At 38.8% G+C, this 22,115-nt stretch overlaps 2 protein-coding genes and 2 long non-coding RNA genes across 4 annotated transcripts; 3 read left to right on the forward strand and 1 right to left on the reverse strand.

Annotated features, from left to right (window-relative positions):
• The first annotated feature begins 2,122 nt into the window (after positions 1 to 2,122).
• LOC116804103 lies at positions 2,123 to 2,751 on the forward strand. Its single transcript, XM_032730048.2, has one exon. It carries the CDS (start codon positions 2,412 to 2,414, stop codon positions 2,658 to 2,660), a length of 249 nt encoding a protein of 82 aa, XP_032585939.1. The 5' UTR covers positions 2,123 to 2,411; the 3' UTR covers positions 2,661 to 2,751.
• Positions 2,752 to 7,496: 4,745 nt separating this feature from the next.
• LOC122757789 lies at positions 7,497 to 11,220 on the reverse strand. Its single transcript, XM_044011233.1, has 3 exons — positions 10,663 to 11,220; positions 9,148 to 10,572; positions 7,497 to 7,586 (listed from the first exon to the last, which is right to left on the reverse strand). The coding sequence occupies exons 1-3, from the start codon at positions 11,218 to 11,220 to the stop codon at positions 7,497 to 7,499; spliced, it is 2,073 nt and encodes a 690-aa protein (XP_043867168.1).
• Positions 11,221 to 12,223: 1,003 nt separating this feature from the next.
• Positions 12,224 to 12,767, forward strand: LOC116804788. The gene is made up of 2 exons (XR_004364800.2): positions 12,224 to 12,554; positions 12,628 to 12,767. It is a non-coding gene; the product is annotated as an uncharacterized LOC116804788 (long non-coding RNA).
• A 5,084-nt stretch (positions 12,768 to 17,851) lies between these two features.
• LOC122757791 lies at positions 17,852 to 18,696 on the forward strand. The gene is made up of 3 exons (XR_006357947.1): positions 17,852 to 17,866; positions 18,008 to 18,484; positions 18,558 to 18,696. It is a non-coding gene; the product is annotated as an uncharacterized LOC122757791 (long non-coding RNA).
• Positions 18,697 to 22,115: the final 3,419 nt, after the last annotated feature.

Genomic DNA, 22,115 nt, shown 5'->3' on the forward strand with positions numbered 1-22,115 from the left:
TCGATATATCGTTTGCTAGATCGATCTTTTTCCCAGCACTGTCACAGGCTACACTTTGCCCGAGTGGGCGTGGCCTCGCCGAGCTGGTCAGTGGAAAAGGAAACGCTTCGAGTCGTTGCAGCTGCAGATGTTTGCCTCAAGTTCGCCTGAAATTCAAGTTTAAAGTTTTGAGCATTACGTCTAATAGAGAGAAATAACTTCTTTCACAATTAACGCAAACACCTAGTGTAAATTTGGTGTGAATAACAGTTGAGAATAGGAATTTACTACTATAAATAATGTCAAATAAATATATGTACTTTTGCTCAGGCGTGAACGCTCAAAATGTACAAAGATGAATACAATCCTCCTAAATAGCAGATAGTGTAATAGAAATAGATAATGTTCACATGCGTAGACTCTAAAATAGGCAGGTGAACGTTGACCCTTACAAACAAAGCGATATCTTAAGAATATATAAGAATTTAAATTATTTATAAAAAACATTAATTTTAATTTCATATAAAATAATTTTTAGTAAAAAATATGAATTGTGGTATTTACAAATACAAAATTTTAAAATATGAATAATATATAAAACTATTTTTTATTTATACAAATTAAAATTTTAAATTTAGAAATGTCATTAATATTTAAAAAAAAAGTAATAATAATAAAAATATAACTCATAAATATTATATTTAATTGGCAACTAAAGTTTTATGTATTCTAAATATTTTAGAATTTTTAAAATTTTTATTTAAATATTATTATTATAGTTATTGGAATTGTTCGACAAGTACAAATTAGTCGAAGCAGATGTGTATTTCTCCATATTAAAATATTATGTATATACTATACATACATATATGTATATGTAAGTATATGTATATATTAAAGACAACAACATATATTAAAGGCAACTATTGTATAAATACTTTCAAACAGCAATACTTTATTAAAATGTTGCACTGTAAATCAGTTTCAAATCGTTAAGATCTCAGCGCGATTAGAAGCTTTTACTCTTCCCCTCTCTGTCTGCCCATCGTTGTGTGCCTCGCGAAAGCTCTTTGTATGCTCACTCACGTGGAGCTTTGGGCATAGCATTTGGAATTCAGAGCGTTCAGTTATCGACAGTATGGAGAGCGGTAGACACGGTCCGAAGAGCTTTATGCACAGGCCAGCTGCTCGCATCGCTGCCGTGGTGTTGGTGGTGCACGCGGTCTGCTGGATCGGCTGGAGCGCCATCAATCCCAGTACAAGTAACACTAGTCAGGCGGCGATCGCTAATGCCCCATACGAACGGATACGAGCCGCAGTCGAGAGCAAAGACCAATAGCTCCCACTCACTCAATTACACAGCTTAAAAGTCTCTTCATTATATAAACACTCTTCTTCGTCTTTCGGCTGTGACTGCATTTGCATGTAACTGAAAAATATCCTACTAAAGATTAATATATATTTAGTGAAAGTTAATTTAGCCAGCATTTAATTTAGTTTATCTGAGGATTTTCCTAAAACTGTGAAAATTAGCAATAAAGAAAAAAGCTTTCAAAATATGGACAAACAAGTCTTTCGCACAGTGGTTAGTTTTCTATTAAAGTTATTTAAATAAATAAAAAAAAAAAAAATAAAAATAAATAAAAAGTTAAATAAATTGTACTTTTAATAAAAATTAAAGATAATATTAATAAACAATTATAATTAACTAAAAGAAATTTTTTTAAATGCATGTTAAAGAAAGTATTATCAAACATCTACTAGATTTGAATTATTTAAATAAATAATAAATATGAAATATAAGAAAATATATGTTCAATAACAAATGCATTTCTATTAATTTTGTTATGCTAATTGCTAAGCTTGAACACTTTAAAATAAACAATCGCATAATTAAAAAAAAAAAAAATATATATATTTTATATACTTAATACGTATTAAATAGATATATATATATTTTTTTCTTATACAAAAATTAAATATTTTATATATTTAATACGTATTAAATAGATATATATCTTTTTTTTTCTTATACAAAAATTAAATTTTAAATTGTAAAAGGGAAAATGTGTTTTTAATATAAAAAAAAGTTTATTTCAAAACAAATAATAATTGCTTAACGTTTTATTAAATTGTGTTTCAGTGCGAGAAGACACCGTCGGGTTCCAGTGTGTTAATGGAAAGTTTCGTACAAAAGCTTGCCTAGCAGTCTCACTCAAAAGCTCATTAAGTTTACTAGACTGTTGCTAAAGCTCTGCTGCCCATTCGCTTGTTCACAAATGCTATTGTTCAAGTTTTAGTAGTAAAGCTTAGTTTATGGCTCGATCCACAGTTTGGAGATTGCAAACAGGCTAATCTTCGTTTAGTTTCTCCATTAACTCTGAGCTGGTGTGAAGGCCAAGAAGTAAGCCTCGCTAAGAAATACATTAAATATGCTAGCCGATCGTTCGCTTCTCGTTCTCTGCCTTGGACTGTTCCTCTGCTGCGAGAGTCTGCCCACGAACTCCTTGTCCAACATGAGGCTGCCTACACCGACACCGATAAAGACATCGACATCGATGTTCCAGAGTACTGATACGACGACGTTTCCCGTTCTTCAGAGCATATTTACTCTGCCGGAGATTTGTAAGGAGGGCTTTAAGCTGACGGGGGAACCACAGCGCTGCCGCAAAATCGCGTAAAAGGGCAACCAGGCGATCAAGTTTCTGATCTGATAACCGGAAAAGTGATGTAAACAAAAATCAAATAAAGTTACGCAAACTGCAAACTGAATACATTAATCATCAAATCTGTAGCCCCAGCTGAATCGTTGCGCCAGCCGTGAAAAGTTGCCAATTGCAAAAATAACACATGCATATAATTGGCTCAGGCAGCCGCACTTAAATATTTCGGTAATAGTTTATTTATAAAGCTTATGACTAGCATTTGGTGGATACGTGCTGGAAGTGCTTTGCAAGTATTACGAACAACAAACAGATAGTCGCACTTCACTTATCGCCAGAGCAACGCGTTGCACTTGAACTCGACTTGGGTGCGAGTACTCGGAGTGTTCAGGCCGGCAGTCGGCAGCGCCCGAGGTATATTTTGAAGCGCGGTGGACACTTGTTCACGCCAGCAGACCTCACCGGACTCGCTGCGGTCATTGCACTCAGATATATCAGCAGCAGCAGCAGTGTGAGCAGCTGATATAGATATGCACCGGATATTATCTTCATATTGGGCAAATATCGACAACAATAGGCCAGCGCGACTTGACTCGAACTAAACGCTTGAACGTAGTGCGTAACCCCTTTTATACAGACAACAGCCAAGCGATTGCCCTGTTCTCGCCATCGCCATCGTACCGCTGGGACTAACTACTGTACTATCTATAAATTACGCAGCACGCGCACAAGTATTCCCCGACATGGGATCGTCAGCGAGTAGCGGAAGGGAAGGCACTTACTAAAACATTGAATATAGCAGGTAAAAGTGCTTTAGTGGAGACTGCTTGACTAGGCGATGCCCTACACCTTGCGTAGAGTTGACAGTCCCATTTATGGAATGCTATAGGAATTAATTTGCTGAATAGTTATTCTTGTAATCTTCATCAAACTTTGCTATTTTCAATGGGTTCAGACTATAATAAGAGGTATGTTGCGCAACTCTTTTAAGAACTTAAAAATAATATTTAAAGAAATTAAAAAATGTTTAACAAATTAAATATAATATTAGCCGTACATCTACCTGCTGGTTTTAAGAGTATTCGCTCTTCTTCACTATAGCTACTAGCTCTATTTATTGTGGAATCGCCGACTGTGATGTCATAGTCATAGTCACAGTACATAGTGCACACACTGTTCTTGGTAAAAGGTTAATTGAATGACGCATTTGATAGAGAGAAAAGCTCTGGATGAGTTCCGTTTAGAGGTGTACGTATATTTATTAAAATTTACCTCAGCATAAATCAATTGTTTATTTTAGTTTTGATATTAATGTTATTCCAGCGAATCAATGTCTCGCGTCTCAGCTGTCTGTAGCTGTGTCATGCCTAACGAAATCTCGGGTGCAATTGCAAAATATATACATATAATAATGAATCACGATTAATAATGATATATTACACTGTGTTTTTCTATTGTTTATTTTTGTTTTTGTTTTTATTAGAGAGCATTACTTACACTGCCTGCAAATAAATTGAATTGTAAATCTTCGATGAGTAGTTGACTAATTACCTTCAAAATGTTTATTAAAATAAAATTTCTAAGAAGAAACAAAAACTGTATTTTAAAAAGTTTTTTTTACTGATAACAATAACACAAAAATACTTTCATACTTTAGTTATTGAGTTGCGAAGAATAAAGACCTGCATACATATATAAAAACAAGTAAGAAAGCTTACACAAGAAACACACACACACACACACACACACACACACACGCACGCACGCACACACAGGCATACATACACACACATACACACACACACACACATTTACATACATATACACACACAAGCATAAACTCGCATGGTCTGCAGTGAGCGCTTACTATGAGAACTTAATTGATTAATAACTTTTTTTGTGGACGTACGATCTTCATGAAACTTTCAGATTAGGATTATAAAATGGATATGCATGTAATTGCCAAAGCACAAGTCTCTAGTATTTGAAATACGCTTTTTACAAAAGTGATGGTGAGGGGATGAATTTAGAGGTGGGGGGTTAATTTTAACAAAAACCGAAATTGTATAAATTGCACGTAAGCATACATTAAAAATTTGGAGACTCTAGCAATAAAGGTGTAGAAGATATAATTTTATAACTGGTTTTCGATAAGGGGTTTTATCGATAAAAAAAGATCGAGATGAGTTATCGATTTTTAATGATAAACTTGATATGCGCGCTGTAATTACGGACATTTAAAAAAAAATTTGAAGTCTCTAGCTCTTATATCTTCTGAAATCGACGCGTTCATACATACGGACAGACGGACAGACAGACGGACAGGGCCAAATCAACTCAGCTCGTCACCCTGATCAAGAATATATATACTTTGTGGGGTCTGCCACGCCTCCTTCTCCCTGTTACATACATTTCAACAAAACCATTATACCCTGATTTCCCATTGAAAATGGGTTCAGGGTATAAAAAAAAAAAATAGAATGTTGCAGTGGGGTGTTACCACCTAGAGAATACTCATTCGCATCCAATTTAGCAGCTAAGTTTAGCTCTGATACTGTAGAAAATGCAGTTTTTCCCGATTGGCCACGCCCCTACTAGGCGTAGACACTTCATTTATTACCAGTTCTTAAAACGAGCTGAAGTTAACGTGCCTGCAAAATGATCATGATCTCAAAATTGCATGAAGATATTCATGCAAGTGTTGTTCCTTGAGTAAGCGGAAAAGTATTAATTTCTCGAAGGCCTCAGGAGATCTCGTAGTCGATCACTCTCAACTATATAAAATTTGATATTGTTCTTACATATATATATATATCTTTCTTTTTTTTCATTTTAGTTACTTTTCTTCTAAGGACTCCGGATAGAGCAGGATAGCTATTAAAGTACAGAGAAGTAGAAAGAGTTTCATGGAGCAAAAATGGAACTGTTTTTAGATGACTGTAGCTGATTGAATTTGTAATGGTATTTGTTGAGCTATCGAGATTTTTCGAATAGCTTTAAATTATTAAACGATTGAATTTACTTAGTGATTAGTTTATTAGCGATTATTTGAGTTTACAGAGTTTATGTGATAGACGCGAGCAAGCGACTAGGCTGTCGTGCTGTCCGCTACTATGTTTGTAATAGTCAATCTAACACTGCATCTGCTCTAAACAAGAGTTAATTGCATACTAACTACAATGTACGCGAGCCGGCGGATTAAGCTGAGCCGGTGCGTGGGTGAAAGAGACAACGCAAAAGGGAGAGCGTGATCTCCGTTACAAATTCTCTTACATGATAACATACTCTATGAACTGCCGCTCTTAATTACAATGAAGCGATGATTGCTGAGCCCAACATCCTCCCCCCGTTGAAGACTTAGTCTTCAACAGAATCCTAAGGGGCAGCAAGCACAGCTTATTTGTAGCTCTTCTTATCTCGCCAGCTTCTGTTTTTAGTAGGGCTACCCGTGCAACGCCATCACTTCCAGGGATAAGTTCGATTATTCTGGCTAGTGGCCACTTAAGTGAAGGTAGATTCTCATCCTTCACAAGAACTATGTTGCCAACAGCCAAGCCAGGTTTAGAGGTTCTCCATTTCGCTCGCTGTTGTAACAAGTTGAGATATTCGTCCCGCCAACGAGTCCAGAACACCTGCTGGAGATAGCTTACGCGCTGCCAAGCATCCAAACGATTAAAATTGAGCCCGGTTAGGTTTGGCTCACTGAAAGACGAAGGAGGGCCACCGTTGAGGAAATGCGCAGGAGTCAACACGTCTATGTCTGATGGGTGCTCTGAAATCGAAACTAAAGGGCGTGAATTAACGACAGCAGCGATGTTGCAAACCAGTGTGCGAAGCTCATCGTAAGTTAGGACGGAGGACCCAACACATCGGTAAAAATGATGCTTCGCTGTCTTCACTGCAGCCTCCCACAAGCCACCAAAGTGAGGTGATCGTGGAGGGATGAAATGCCATTCGATTGAGTCTGCCAAACAGAAATCCTTCACAGCCTTCTGGTGGGTGTCTGACAGAAATAGACGCTTCAACTCCTGAAGCTGATTGCGGGCACCAAGAAAGTTTGTGGCGTTATCCGACCAGATTTGACTTGGCTTTCCTCTGGTGCATATGAAACGTTGAAGTGCATGCAAAAATGCCGCGGTAGTTAAATCCTTGACTAACTCCAACCAAATAGCCTTCGTAGCAAAACAAATAAACACACAAACGTAGCATTTCACAGGCGCCTTGTTTCGTGACTCAGGCTTGTAAAAGAAGGGTCCGCAAAAGTCGACTCCAGTCACTCCAAAGACCCGATAGCCGTCGACTCGATCCTTGGGTAGATCTGCCATTATGTGTTCAACGAGTCGAGGCCTTGCACGAAAGCAAATTACGCATCTCTGAATTACACTGGCTACAGTTTTTCTACCTCCAATTGGCCAATATTGGGAACGAACCAACGCTAGCACTGCTCGGGGACCAGCGTGCAAGTTTCGCTGATGGAAATGCATTATGATGGCTCTAGTTACTGGAGTAACTTTGGGCAAAATAATTGGATGGCGACTATCGAAATTTAAAGTTGAGTTTTTGAGACGACCATCGACACGTAGCAGCCCAATCTCATCAAGGAACGGTGACAGCGAGGCTAGACTGCTGGATGACGGAACCATTCCTTTATTTCGAAGAGCATTTATGTCGTCTGAGAGATGTGTTCGTTGAATCATTCTTAACAGTATATGAGTGCCGTTCCGGATGTCTGCTAGGGTTATTCCTGGACCATGACTTTTTTAATAAACTTTGATACGTATGCAAACGTACGCTGCAAGCGGCCGAAAGAATTCACAAACTTGCAGTCCATAGAGACATCATGGACTGCGTCCTTTACAAGAAGCACAGTTCTTCGACGCTCAATTGAAGCTCTTTCTGGAAGTGCTGATACTGGCCACTGAGATCTGGGCTTACAGAGGAAACCTGGACCGTTGAACCAATGTAATGATGCATTTAAATCCGAGGGCAATGCACCCCGAGATAATATATCCGCGGGATTCAGTGTTGTAGGTATATAGTGCCATTCCATTGCTGATGTGAGATCTTGTATCGTGGCGATGCGATTTGAAACAAAAACGTTAAATCGTCCGGGCTCGTCATTGATCCAAGAAAGCGCAACAGTAGAGTCAGACCAACAATGAAACTCGCCTGCGAAAATGCCTAAGCGAGCCACTTCATTCATTAGACGCGCAAGCAACTCTGCCCCGCATAGTTCCAGCTTGGGAACCGTGAGCGTTTTTAGAGGCGCAACTCGAGACTTAGAGCAAAGCAACCTGCTGATGGTATGCTGACCTCTGGATACAATATAAATGCAAGCTCCGTATGCCTCGATGCTGGCATCGCAGAATCCATGGACCTCAACCTTCGATCCTGGTATTAATGATAGCCTGGGAAATGCACTACTAAGACCATTGCCAAAGTTGCTGCAAATGTCTAGCCATGCAGTGTGACATGCAGACGGGAGACTCTCATCCCAATCAAGTTTATGCCTCCAGAGTTGTTGCAAGAAGATTTTAGCTTTCGTTATTACTGGGCCGACCAGGCCGAGGGGATCATAAAACCTAGCAATAGACGAGAGAACAGAGCGCCTGGAGGGCTTAGAGGCTGAATTCAGAGCTAGATATGAGAAAAGAAGTTGATCAGATGCCGGATCCCATGCAAGGCCAAGTGTCTTTGTAATGTCGCTGCCATCATTGAACCTAATGAGCGATTCCTTGTCGCAGTCTGTTACGCCGTCCAGTACCATGGGATGGCTTGAACACCACTTCCTCAATTTAAACTTCCCACATGCCAAGATTCCAGCTGTCTCTTGCATAACAAGTCTTGCTTCTTCGACTGAATTTCCTCCACTAATCAAATCATCAACATAGAAATCGCGAAGCAGTACGTCGGACCCGACTGGGAATGCGTTCCTTTCATCTACGGCAAGCTGATGCATGGCGCGCACAGACAAAAATGACGCTGGTTTTGTTCCATATGTTACCGTATCAAGCCTGAAAACTTCCAACTCATCATCTGGCGAATTCCTCCATAAAATGCATTGTAGATAGCTGTCCGGCTCAGGTACTTTCACGCAACGATACATTTTGCAAATATCGCCGGTGAGTGCAACTGGATAAGATCGGAAGCGCAATAATATGTCGACTAATTTTGGCTGAATGACGGGACCTGACATTAGAATGTCATTCAACGAATGCCCAGTTGTTGTAGATGCAGATCCATCAAAGACGACGCGAAGCTTGGTAGTTGTGCTATCATCCTTCAGAACGCAGTGATGAGGAAGAAAATATCTGCATAGATGGAATGAATTTAGAGGAACGCGTGACATGTGACCAAGTTCAAGATACTCTTTCAGAAATGCTGAGTATTGAGACTTTATATGCGGCAAACGACTCAATTTCTTCTCCAAATTGAGAAACCGATGTCGCGCTTGCTCATAAGAATCTCCAAGAAGCTCACAACTAAGCTTAACAGGCAGGCGTACTGTATATTGGCCACTAGCCAATCGATTGTAATGCCTCGCAAAATGCGCTTCGCAGTCTGAGTCTTCCTTGCTGAACTTTACAATGGAATCGCTGCAGCGCTCAACTTCCCAAAAGCGACGAACGAGACTGTCCAACTTGATATCAGCACAGGAGTCTGTAATCGGATCCAAAGGCGTCTTTGAAGCTATTAGCACGGAGTTGTGGTTGCGAGCCTCGCCACCTGATACAACCCAACCAAGACGAGTCTTCTGTAACAATGGAAGTCCAGGCATCAACTTGATTTGTCCCACACAGAGCAAATCATAAAACAGGCTAGCTCCGATAAGCAGATCTACTCGTTGCGGCCTATGGAAAGCTGGATCTGCCAGCACTATATTTTGCGGTATGCTCCAATTGCTCGTATTCACATTAGAACTGGGCTGCCTGCCAGTTATATTTGTAGCTACCATAGCCGTTATGCTAGTTGTATATTCAGATGCATGAGCTTGAAGAGTGAGGCAAATGCTGCTGCCATCCATGGCAACATTGGAGTCGCCTACGCCGCATACAGATGCCACCGATTTTGTTCTCTTAAGTTGCAGGAGATTCGCAAATCTGGCTGTAATGAGATGTAGTTGAGAGCCTGAATCTAAAAGCGCACGACAAGGAACAAGCTCGCCAAACCGATTCCTTGCCAGAACCACTGCGGTAGCCAGGAGCACAACATCGCTGTGCCGATCCTTGGATAAGAGAGTAGTGGCTGGTGCTGAGGGCTGAGGGATGGTCTGTACTCTTGATGTTGAAGATTGTTGATGGGGCGGAATTGCTGCCTGCGATGTGCTGGAGTGGCCGAGATGAAGAAGCGTATGATGCTTGACTCCACAGACCCGACAACTGCGCGAGCCACATTGTCGCGACTGATGACCTCCCTTGAGACAATTCAAACATAAGCCAGCCTTTCGGACCTCATTCAGGCGAAGACTAGGAGACAAGTTTGCGAATCTTGGGCATTTGTAGATTGTGTGCTCAAGATCATTACAAAAATTGCAACTGTGAGTACTGTGGCCGGTTACGAGAAATGCTGATCTACTGGTAGCAACCTTACTGCAAGAATTCATCGGCTTACTTGACGAATAGTTTGTAAGAGCAAATTTCATCGATTCCAAAGTACGGCAACGAAGCTCAAGAAATGAGGAGACTTCTTCATATCTGGGTATCTGAAGAGCCGTCTCTGAGTTGTCCAATTTCTCTTCCCATTTAGCTTGTGAGGCCTCATCAAGCTTCTGTAGCAGTATCTGAGCAATCATGGCACTGGCTATCTGCTCTGTTGTGCCCAGACTACTGAGCGCACGCATATGGACATTGAAGCTGTCAGATAGCTCACGCAGCTTGATTATGGATCCGTTTTCTACTCTTTTGAGACCTAAGATCTTTACGATGTGGGCCTGGAAGATTAAACGTCGGTTATCATATCTCTGCTTTAATAAATTTACGGCAATTGTATAATTATCATTAGAAATTTCCAAAGAGCGAACCGTATCCAACGCTGCGCCATCGAGGCAGGACCGGAGGTGCTGAAGTCTTTCCATATTGCTGATTTCTGGCCGACTTTCAATGATTGTAGAAAACATTGAGTAGAAATCAGCCCAATTAGCATATCCACCGCTGAACGTAGGTAACTTTAATGGCGGCAACGCAGGTGCAGCCTGCAATCTGGGAGCGGATGCGCGAGGAGGGTCACTTGGACGACTAAACGTGGAACTATGATGCACTTGAGCAGTACGACTTTGCACTTCGGACATTATTGTTGACTGCATGACCATTATTAAATCATCAAAGTCAGTGCGCAAATTGCTGGACATCTCAGTAAAGTCGAGCTCCTCTAGACTTTCATGGGCCTTGCTAAAGGAGTGGCTTAGCTTGTCGATATGCTCCAGTAGAACATTTAGAGTGCTGTCACTGTGATCGGCAAGAGCATCTGAATCGACCTTGGATTGTAGCTTTTTTACGCGTTCAAACACCGACTGTACCTTGAGCTTATAAAACCGCACGCGATCTTCGGGAGCAACTGCACTAGCATCTAAATTCGCCATGACGAGTACAGCAAGAGCAACACGATAGAGCTCAAAGTCGTTGGTGCGAGCGCGATTGCAAGAGTAAGTAAATGTATATATAGCGCAGACACAAACTTGGAATAAGTCGTATTTGTCGAGCAGAGTACTTGCAACTTTAATAAACTGGCAAAGAATTATATTATGGTACTCAAATAATATACACGTATGAATTGTTGCACACCGGTACGATTATTATGGACGCGCTCGTATCGCAGCCGTGGCGAAAAAGTGCAATGTCAACGAAGAATAACGGCAAGCATGTAATTACACTGTGCTTATGTAAACTTAATCACTTATAGATTGAAGCTATAGAACACGCAGTCACTAACCATAGACATAGTTCAGAAATTAGTTGATTCTTTATTAGATTGTCATTTGCAGAAGTTTTCGCATGTGTACTACTTTTACGGGCGCCAGTGTATTGCAGACCGAACGAAAGAGTGTCTGGCGAATTGGCAAAGTAACGGCACGCAACTAATCGCTATATACACTGCTTATGTTCACGGGTGTATGTATGTATGTGATGCTGTCAATATATATATGCAAATATGTAAAGAAACGAAAAGAGAATCACGTCGGGGTCACCAAATGTTGAGCTATCGAGATTTTTCGAATAGCTTTAAATTATTAAACGATTGAATTTACTTAGTGATTAGTTTATTAGCGATTATTTGAGTTTACAGAGTTTATGTGATAGACGCGAGCAAGCGACTAGGCTGTCGTGCTGTCCGCTACTATGTTTGTAATAGTCAATCTAACACTGCATCTGCTCTAAACAAGAGTTAATTGCATACTAACTACAATGTACGCGAGCCGGCGGATTAAGCTGAGCCGGTGCGTGGGTGAAAGAGACAACGCAAAAGGGAGAGCGTGATCTCCGTTACAAATTCTCTTACATGATAACATACTCTATGAACTGCCGCTCTTAATTACAATGAAGCGATGATTGCTGAGCCCAACAGTATTAAAATAAATATTTAAATTGTTCTTACATAAAACGCCATTGGAAGACCAAATTGCCATCTGCCTGAGATTATATAAGCAGATAATTAAATAAAAGCATTTATTTCTATTCATTATATAACCATTTCGAATGCAGTCAGACACACTCAAGAATATCGCTATACGAGTATAAGCTCAACCTAATTTGATATTCTACATAGTTGAAGAAGACTAAATCTCAAACATGAAGCTCGCACTGATTCTTGTGGCCGCTTTAGCAGTCGCTTCACGACCACCTCATCCGTGGCAAGTCCCTGGCAGCGGTTAGGTCAGCACGGACTCATTCCCAAAAGTTTTCCGATAATAAAAGGGTTTGAATATTATTTTGTTGTGAATTGTATTTCATTTTTGATTTTATTGAAAGCCCTTACAATCTTATCATAGGTCAAGTACAGAGATGTCATTGGTCGAACACACCTTCTATATTAGCTACATCAGTTAGGATGAATTGATGTGTATCTCAAAATAAAAAAAATAAAAAAATAAAATAAAAGATTGAGTATTTGCAGTTTTGATACAGAGAATTATTATTAGTATTTTATTAACTCCATGGGAGTATCCTTGCCTCTTGCAAATTTGAGGCTTCTAGCTCGTAAATTGCAGGAGATATAAACTTTTGCGGTTTGCCACGCTTCCTGTGGGCGGACATATGTCCGCCATAGCTTTTTGGTCTTGGGTGGTCAGCCCAAGATTATATATCATATTTCAAGTCTCTAGCTTCAATAGCGCAGAAATAAACTGCGTTTATACAGACAGACGGACAGCAAGACGGACATTGCAGGAAACGAATATTTTCTATACTCGTACTTGTGGTACACAAGCTAGAGGGAGTAAACAATTTATGGCTCCTATATATTATAGTAATTTTGGTTAGCTCTTATTTTAACATTAACACATAAAAAAATTTTAATAACTGAATTTACAAAATTTTTTATATTATTTCACTAGATGCGAGGAAGAGAGTTAAATACAAATTTATTTACTTTTCGTTTGGGAGACTATTTCACGAGTGAGTTCAATCAAGAGCCGCTGTGCCTCTTACTTTGCAATTCCCTAACTCAATGAGCAGATAACATATGCAAGGCAATTAATTTGTCACACAAACGTAATAATTGTACGACTAAATATGTTTTTATTTAAAGAGTTAGCTCAGCCCCAAAGCGACATTGACCCGCATGCAGTTTTTGACCCGGCGGGCACTTGGCCACGCTGCCCAACACTAAGCGGTGGTCCACCGTGGGCAGCTCCGTTGTAGTTACATTGCTGCCCACCGGATGCAGCACGTCCACAGTGGTGCCGTCATCAACTATAGTCATCAACTATTGTCAGCTATAGCAATATTGTATGCTGCAGTCCTGTTATCACCCACGGTGGGGTTGTAGTCGAAGAAGTCGTCATTGGGGAACACGAGGCGATCGTCGACCACGCGCGTCTGGTCGATAAAGATATTCCAAGAAACAATGCCCAAGATCAGCATGTGTACGGCTTTCAACTGCTGTCGCGTTTGGCTGCTTTCACTGAACTTGAGAGACTGAATCGCGACGCGCATGGAGTGGATCAAAGAGCGTCCGAGCAGATTTTCGTAGTACAGGTACTAGCGATAAGAACTCAATATACAAACAAACAAAAAAAAAGCAACAGCAAAGTACATTTTAGAAGCTAGTACGCTTTACAGTTCCAAACTAGAAAGTAAAAGCTCCTTTCCAACTGCTCGAGTTGTTAAAAGCCGAGCTGAGAAAACTCTACAGTGCCGCCTGTTCGTATATGCCCAGACTCCACTATAACTCAAAATCATTTAGCCTAGCCTACTTCTACTTCTTATTGACATTATTATTTTGATCATTTTTTCTCCATTTGGTTTTGATGATGATGAATCATAAATATATACATAAATGTATGTATATGTAGATGGAAAAAGCCCGTTTGTAGCCTAGACAAAAAATTCGAGTGCTTTTAATTCTTAGATATATTCCTATTTTTGTATATTGGGGTAATAATTTTCGCTTTTTACTAACTCTTCGCGATGAGTAAACAAACGGTGCCCATATACACATTTACTGAATCAAACATAAAGTAATAAATTATAATTATAATTGGAGATTTAAATAAAAAAATTTGTAATAATCAATATTAACAAATAATAAAATTCGATTAAAAGAAAACTTTACAGTCAGAGTTGATTTAACTGAGTGAAAAAATTTCATCACGCTTTAGTTTCTAGTATTTCTTAATATCAGTTAATTACAGAAATTAATACAAATCGAATCTGGAGATATTGTTTTATTATGATAGAAATTATATTTTGGTAAATTTGATTCTTTGAATGATCATTTATTCAAATTATATCTGATATCAAATACATTAACTATAGCCAATTTATATATTTATATCCAATCAGAAAAAAGTCTTAGTTTGTTTGGCTAACTAGGCTATGCTTCAAGCCTTCTGGCGACAGTGTCCGCCCCATAGTTCGGTTCCTTCGGGGCATATGGGATTCGTGTCAAGTAGGTTGCGTTCCTCAATCGATTCCGGTTGAATAATTACGGCTTTGCCCTTGGGGTCTTTAGATCCTTGAGCTTCATTGCCTTCATTCTGGTTGCGAAATGTGAAGTCTGTTTTGAAAATTGAAGCAATATTGTCATCCACTGTATTAAGTTGATCAGATTTTGGTTCGGCAGTGTTGTGATAGCTGAGATTGAATGCTTCATCATTTGCTGCATAGGCCTGCAATAGCTGCGCATTTAGCAGGGCTATCAGCAGCCAGCCCAGCGATAAGAGGCCGTCCTTAGCTTCCATATTCACGACTTCGCTGCTCACGAGCTTCTGTTGGCGTCGTTTGCTAAAGTGCGACTTAAATCAGCTCATCGAAAGGTTTTCAAATATTGTTTCTAAATCAGATTTCAACGGAACTGATATGCCGAGATCGGCTGCTCGCTCTCATATGTGCATATACATATTTATCTTATTTATACCGAGAGAACTTTCCGATTCTAGTTGCTTTTAAGAGATTGCTTTTAGAGATTTTAAGAAATTGTCTCATCAATTGATTTTTGGGATATTAGCTGCGCTTAGTTTTCCGTTAGTTTCTTACACAGAAATTCAAATTATCCAGACGAATTTTTTTTCGATTTAGTCGAGACTCTGGTACAGTCCAGTTTTATTAAAATACAGTAAAAATAAAACATGTAGAGATTAATGTCCGTCTCATATGATTTCGCGTTCTTTTCTTTAGTAATTTTTTGGATTCTTGTTGGGCTTATTTGAAAATATTAAAAAAATTCAAGTTATAGAGGTCCAGAGTAACAGCTAGTCGATCATTATTTACATCTGTTGAACAGTTCTTAGGTCTGTTAACCGGAAATAATTAATCGGTAGTACGCAAATTCAATTTATACGAATTCAATTAGCTGCAGTCTCCTAAGCCTCCTTAAGGTATCCAAGGTTAACAATATGTATTGCATTTATCATGGAACTATAAAAATATTATCAATAATAAATTGATTAATTCATACTTTGTACGTTATTCCTAATGCACTGATCATTGAAGTAAAAATAAAGCTGCTTAACCTCAAGATGCCAATCTGGAAAATGGAAAAATGAAAAGCTTTCGGAGGCAGCATTAGCATAAGCTGCAAAAGCTTCAAAGTACTCGCTGTTTTTGTACTCAATGCCCCCATAAAAACTCAAGCTTATTGCATGCGCGTTTATTATGAACCACTCTAGGCCTCCTTGCGACAATGATTTCCAAAAAGCTTAAGGCCACTTCCGCAGATGGGGAGCGTATCCAGTGTAATGCGTGGTCAGATCTCAACGGTTAGTGGATCAATTTTAGACGTTTCCTCTATGATCTCTGCGGGCTTGACGGTTGAAGGTGCTGTCTCCATGTGAAGGAGCTGTTGATCCGTAGGGAGATTGTTGCTTGTGAGCTTCTTCTTTATTTGCTGCACCTGTGTACTTCTATGCAAAGCGGATCGGCTGGTCTCATTCTTTTGCAATAAGAATCCCTCTGCCAGATGTAAATCGTCCCCCGCACTGCCGCTCTCCGTTCTCATCGATTCGGCTACAATTGGAGGAGTTTTGTGTTTCAGATGAATCGTGTTGGCTGCGCACAGTGCCAACGAGAAATGCATCCACAACAACAACAACAACATGGGCACAAGGCTGCGATGCGTAAAACTGGCTTCAGATGAATTGAAATCATGTTAAAACACGTTTATTCTACCCAAAAAAATCAAAGACTAATTGCGAAGAGACTCAGCGCCCATGCACAAGGCTGCCCAGTCTCTAATTGTTATTATTGTTGTTGTTGCTGTTCTCAGTTGTATCCGACGATAAGGGAAAACATGAAACACAAACTTGTATAATTGCATTCATAATGAGATTGCCTGGCAATAGCTTCTCGATTGTCTCATTCGCTTGAGAATCTCAAAAATGCACTCACTATAGAAAATAAGTTGTAATTGATTTAGTCATTAAGCCGAGCTTATTTGAGTCAGCTTAAAACAAGTATTTGACTATTCAGCTCGCTTAAACTTATATCCGCAGTTGCACTTACCTCAACAAGCACCCACGCATAAACACGCATGGGCTGCAGTGTGCGCTTACTATGAGAACTTAATTGTTTAATAATTTTTTTATGGACGTACGATCTTCATGAAACTTTCAGATTAAGATTATAACATGAATATGCATGTTGCCAAAGCACAAGTCTCTAGTATTTGAAATACGCTTTTTACAAAAGTGATGGTGAGGGGGTGAATTTAGAGGTGGGGGTTAATTTTAACAAAAACCGAAATTGTATAAATTGCACGTAAGCATACATTAAAAATTTGGAGACTCTAGCAATAAAGGTGTAGAAGATATAATTTTATAACTGGTTTTCGATAAGGGATTTTTTCGATAAAAAAAGATCGAGATGAGTTATCGATTTTTAATGATAAACTTGATATGCGCGCTGTAATTACGGACATTTAAAAAAAAATTTGAAGTCTCTAGCTCTTATATCTTCTGAAATCGACGCGTTCATACATACGGACAGACAGACGGACAGGGCCAAATCAACTCAGCTCGTCACCCTGATCAAGAATATATATACTTTGTGGGGTCTGCCACGCCTCCTTCTCCCTGTTACATACATTTCAACAAAACCATTATACCCTGATTTCCCATTGAAAATGGGTTCAGGGTATAAAAAAAAAAATAGAATGTTGCAGTGGGGTGTTACCAACTAGAGAATACTCATTCACATCCCATCAGCAATTTAGCAGCTAAGTTTAGCTCTGATACTGTAGAAAATGCAGTTTTTCCCGATTGGCCACGCCCCTACTACTCTACTCATTTATTACCAGTTCTTAAAACGAGCTGAAGTTAACGTGCCTGCAAAATTTGGAAGCCTATGCTCCAAAAATATGAAAATTATCCGCCATAGCTTTTTAGTCTTGGGAGGTCAGCCCGAGTATATATATCATATTTCAGGTCTCTAGCATCAATACTGCCGAATACCTAAATTTGTACAATGCGTATTTGAACTACTGGAGTCTTGTTTGGAAAATATACGCATATCATCGTTTTAATCATGATCTCAAAATTGCATGAAGATATTCATGCAAGTGTTGTTCCTTGAGTAAGCGGAAAAGTATTAATTTCTCGAAGGCCTCAGGAGATCTCGTAGTCGATCACTCTCAACTAGAGATTTCTAACTTGCTATATAAAATTTGATATTGTTCTTACATATATATATATATCTTTCTTTTTTTCATTTTAGTTACTTTTCTTCTAAGGACTCCGGATAGAGCAGGATAGCTATTAAAGTACAGAGAAGTAGAAAGAGTTTCATGGAGCAAAAATGGAACTGTTTTTAGATGACTGTAGCTGATTGAATTTGTAATGGTATTAAAATAAATATTTAAATTGTTCTTACATAAAACGCCATTGGAAGACCAAATTGCCATCTGCCTGAGATTATATAAGCAGATAATTAAATAAAAGCATTTATTTCTATTCATTATATAACCATTTCGAATGCAGTCAGACACACTCAAGAATATCGCTATACGAGTATAAGCTCAACCTAATTTGATATTCTACATAGTTGAAGAAGACTAAATCTCAAACATGAAGCTCGCACTGATTCTTGTGGCCGCTTTAGCAGTCGCTTCACGACCACCTCATCCGTGGCAAGTCCCTGGCAGCGGTTAGGTCAGCACGGACTCATTCCCAAAAGTTTTCCGATAATAAAAGGGTTTGAATATTATTTTGTTGTGAATTGTATTTCATTTTTGATTTTATTGAAAGCCCTTACAATCTTATCATAGGTCAAGTACAGAGATGTCATTGGTCGAACACACCTTCTATATTAGCTACATCAGTTAGGATGAATTAATGTGTATCTCAAAAAAAAAAAAAAAAAAAATAAAATAAAAGATTGAGTATTTGCAGTTTTGATACAGAGAATTATTATTAGTATTTTATTAACTCCATGGGAGTATCCTTGCCTCTTGCAAATTTGAGGCTTCTAGCTCGTAAATTGCAGGAGATATAAACTTTTGCGGTTTGCCACGCTTCCTGTGGGCGGACATATGTCCGCCATAGCTTTTTGGTCTTGGGTGGTCAGCCCAAGATTATATATCATATTTCAAGTCTCTAGCTTCAATAGCGCAGAAATAAACTGCGTTTATACAGACAGACGGACAGCAAGACGGACATTGCAGGAAACGAATATTTTCTATACTCGTACTTGTGGTACACAAGCTAGAGGGAATAAACAATTTATGGCTCCTATATATTATAGTAATTTTGGTTAGCTCTTATTTTAACATTAACACATAAAAAAATTTTAATAACTGAATTTACAAAATTTTTTATATTATTTCACTAGATGCGAGGAAGAGAGTTAAATACAAATTTATTTACTTTTCGTTTGGGAGACTATTTCACGAGTGAGTTCAATCAAGAGCCGCTGTGCCTCTTACTTTGCAATTCCCTAACTCAATGAACAGATAACATATGCAAGGCAATTAATTTGTCACACAAACGTAATAATTGTACGACTAAATATGTTTTTATTTAAAGAGTTAGCTCAGCCCCAAAGCGACATTGACCCGCATGCAGTTTTTGACCCGGCGGGCACTTGGCCACGCTGCCCAACACTAAGCGGTGGTCCACCGTGGGCAGCTCCGTTGTAGTTACATTGCTGCCCACCGGATGCAGCACGTCCACAGTGGTGCCGTCATCAACTATAGTCATCAACTATTGTCAGCTATAGCAATATTGTATGCTGCAGTCCTGTTATCACCCACGGTGGGGTTGTAGTCGAAGAAGTCGTCATTGGGGAACACGAGGCGATCGTCGACCACGCGCGTCTGGTCGATAAAGATATTCCAAGAAACAATGCCCAAGATCAGCATGTGTACGGCTTTCAACTGCTGTCGCGTTTGGCTGCTTTCACTGAACTTGAGAGACTGAATCGCGACGCGCATGGAGTGGATCAAAGAGCGTCCGAGCAGATTTTCGTAGTACAGGTACTAGCGATAAGAACTCAATATACAAACAAACAAAAAAAAGCAACAGCAAAGTACATTTTAGGAGCTAGTACGCTTTACAGTTCCAAACTAGAAAGTAAAAGCTCCTTTCCAACTGCTCGAGTTGTTAAAAGCCGAGCTGAGAAAACTCTACAGTGCCGCCTGTTCGTATATGCCCAGACTCCACTATAACTCAAAATCATTTAGCCTAGCCTACTTCTACTTCTTATTGACATTATTATTTTGATCATTTTTTCTCCATTTGGTTTTGATGATGATGAATCATAAATATATACATAAATGTATGTATATGTAGATGGAAAAAGCCCGTTTGTAGCCTAGACAAAAAATTCGAGTGCTTTTAATTCTTAGATATATTCCTATTTTGTATATTGGGGTAATAATTTTCGCTTTTTACTAACTCTTCGCGATGAGTAAACAAACGGTGCCCATATACACATTTACTGAATCAAACATAAAGTAATAAATTATAATTATAATTGGAGATTTAAATAAAAAAATTTGTAATAATCAATATTAACAAATAATAAAATTCGATTAAAAGAAAACTTTACAGTCAGAGTTGATTTAACTGAGTGAAAAAATTTCATCACGCTTTAGTTTCTAGTATTTCTTAATATCAGTTAATTACAGAAATTAATACAAATCGAATCTGGAGATATTGTTTTATTATGATAGAAATTATATTTTGGTAAATTTGATTCTTTGAATGATCATTTATTCAAATTATATCTGATATCAAATACATTAACTATAGCCAATTTATATATTTTATTTATATCCAATCAGAAAAAAGTCTTAGTTTGTTTGGCTAACTAGGCTATGCTTCAAGCCTTCTGGCGACAGTGTCCGCCCCATAGTTCGGTTCCTTCGGGGCATATGGGATTCGTGTCAAGTAGGTTGCGTTCCTCAATCGATTCCGGTTGAATAATTACGGCTTTGCCCTTGGGGTCTTTAGATCCTTGAGCTTCATTGCCTTCATTCTGGTTGCGAAATGTGAAGTCTGTTTTGAAAATTGAAGCAATATTGTCATCCACTGTATTAAGTTGATCAGATTTTGGTTCGGCAGTGTTGTGATAGCTGAGATTGAATGCTTCATCATTTGCTGCATAGGCCTGCAATAGCTGCGCATTTAGCAGGGCTATCAGCAGCCAGCCCAGCGATAAGAGGCCGTCCTTAGCTTCCATATTCACGACTTCGCTGCTCACGAGCTTCTGTTGGCGTCGTTTGCTAAAGTGCGACTTAAATCAGCTCATCGAAAGGTTTTCAAATATTGTTTCCAAATCAGATTTCAACGGAACTGATATGCCGAGATCGGCTGCTCGCTCTCATATGTGCATATACATATTTATCTTATTTATACCGAGAGAACTTTCCGATTCTAGTTGCTTTTAAGAGATTGCTTTTAGAGATTTTAAGAAATTGTCTCATCAATTGATTTTGGGATATTAGCTGCGCTTAGTTTTCCGTTAGTTTCTTACACAGAAATTCAAATTATCCAGACGAATTTTTTTTCGATTTAGTCGAGACTCTGGTACAGTCCAGTTTTATTAAAATACAGTAAAAATAAAACATGTAGAGATTAATGTCCGTCTCATATGATTTCGCGTTCTTTTCTTTAGTAATTTTTTGGATTCTTGTTGGGCTTATTTATTTATTTATTTCTTAAAGCTATTGACAAAAATGAGAGTCAATTTTAATTTAAAAAAGCCTATATTTGAAAATATTAAAAAAATTCAAGTTATAGAGGTCCAGAGTAACAGCTAGTCGATCATTATTTACATCTGTTGAACAGTTCTTAGGTCTGTTAACCGGAAATAATTAATCGGTAGTACGCAAATTCAATTTATACGAATTCAATTAGCTGCAGTCTCCTAAGCCTCCTTAAGGTATCCAAGGTTAACAATATGTATTGCATTTATCATGGAACTATAAAAATATTATCAATAATAAATTGATTAATTCATACTTTGTACGTTATTCCTAATGCACTGATCATTGAAGTAAAAATAAAGCTGCTTAACCTCAAGATGCCAATCTGGAAAATGGAAAAATGAAAAGCTTTCGGAGGCAGCATTAGCATAAGCTGCAAAAGCTTCAAAGTACTCGCTGTTTTTGTACTCAATGCCCCCATAAAAACTCAAGCTTATTGCATGCGCGTTTATTATGAACCACTCTAGGCCTCCTTGCGACAATGATTTCCAAAAAGCTTAAGGCCACTTCCGCAGATGGGGAGCGTATCCAGTGTAATGCGTGGTCAGATCTCAACGGTTAGTGGATCAATTTTAGACGTTTCCTCTATGATCTCTGCGGGCTTGACGGTTGAAGGTG

This window comes from Drosophila mojavensis, unplaced genomic scaffold (genome assembly GCF_018153725.1).
Source record: "Drosophila mojavensis isolate 15081-1352.22 unplaced genomic scaffold, ASM1815372v1 contig_81, whole genome shotgun sequence".
Classification (NCBI taxonomy): domain Eukaryota; kingdom Metazoa; phylum Arthropoda; class Insecta; order Diptera; family Drosophilidae; genus Drosophila; species Drosophila mojavensis.

Coding starts and splice junctions, on each gene's coding strand:
- LOC116804103 (XM_032730048.2), top strand. CDS start 2,412: ATGCTAGCCGATCGTTCGCTTCTCGTTCTCTGCCTTGGACTGTTCCTC.
- LOC122757789 (XM_044011233.1), bottom strand. CDS start 11,220: ATGGCGAATTTAGATGCTAGTGCAGTTGCTCCCGAAGATCGCGTGCGG. Junction 10,573..10,662: donor ATGGCGCAGCGTTGGATACG/GTTCGCTCTTTG, acceptor TTAATCTTCCAG/GCCCACATCGTAAAGATCTT. Junction 7,587..9,147: donor TGGCTAGTGGCCAATATACA/GTACGCCTGCCT, acceptor TCAACGGTCCAG/GTTTCCTCTGTAAGCCCAGA.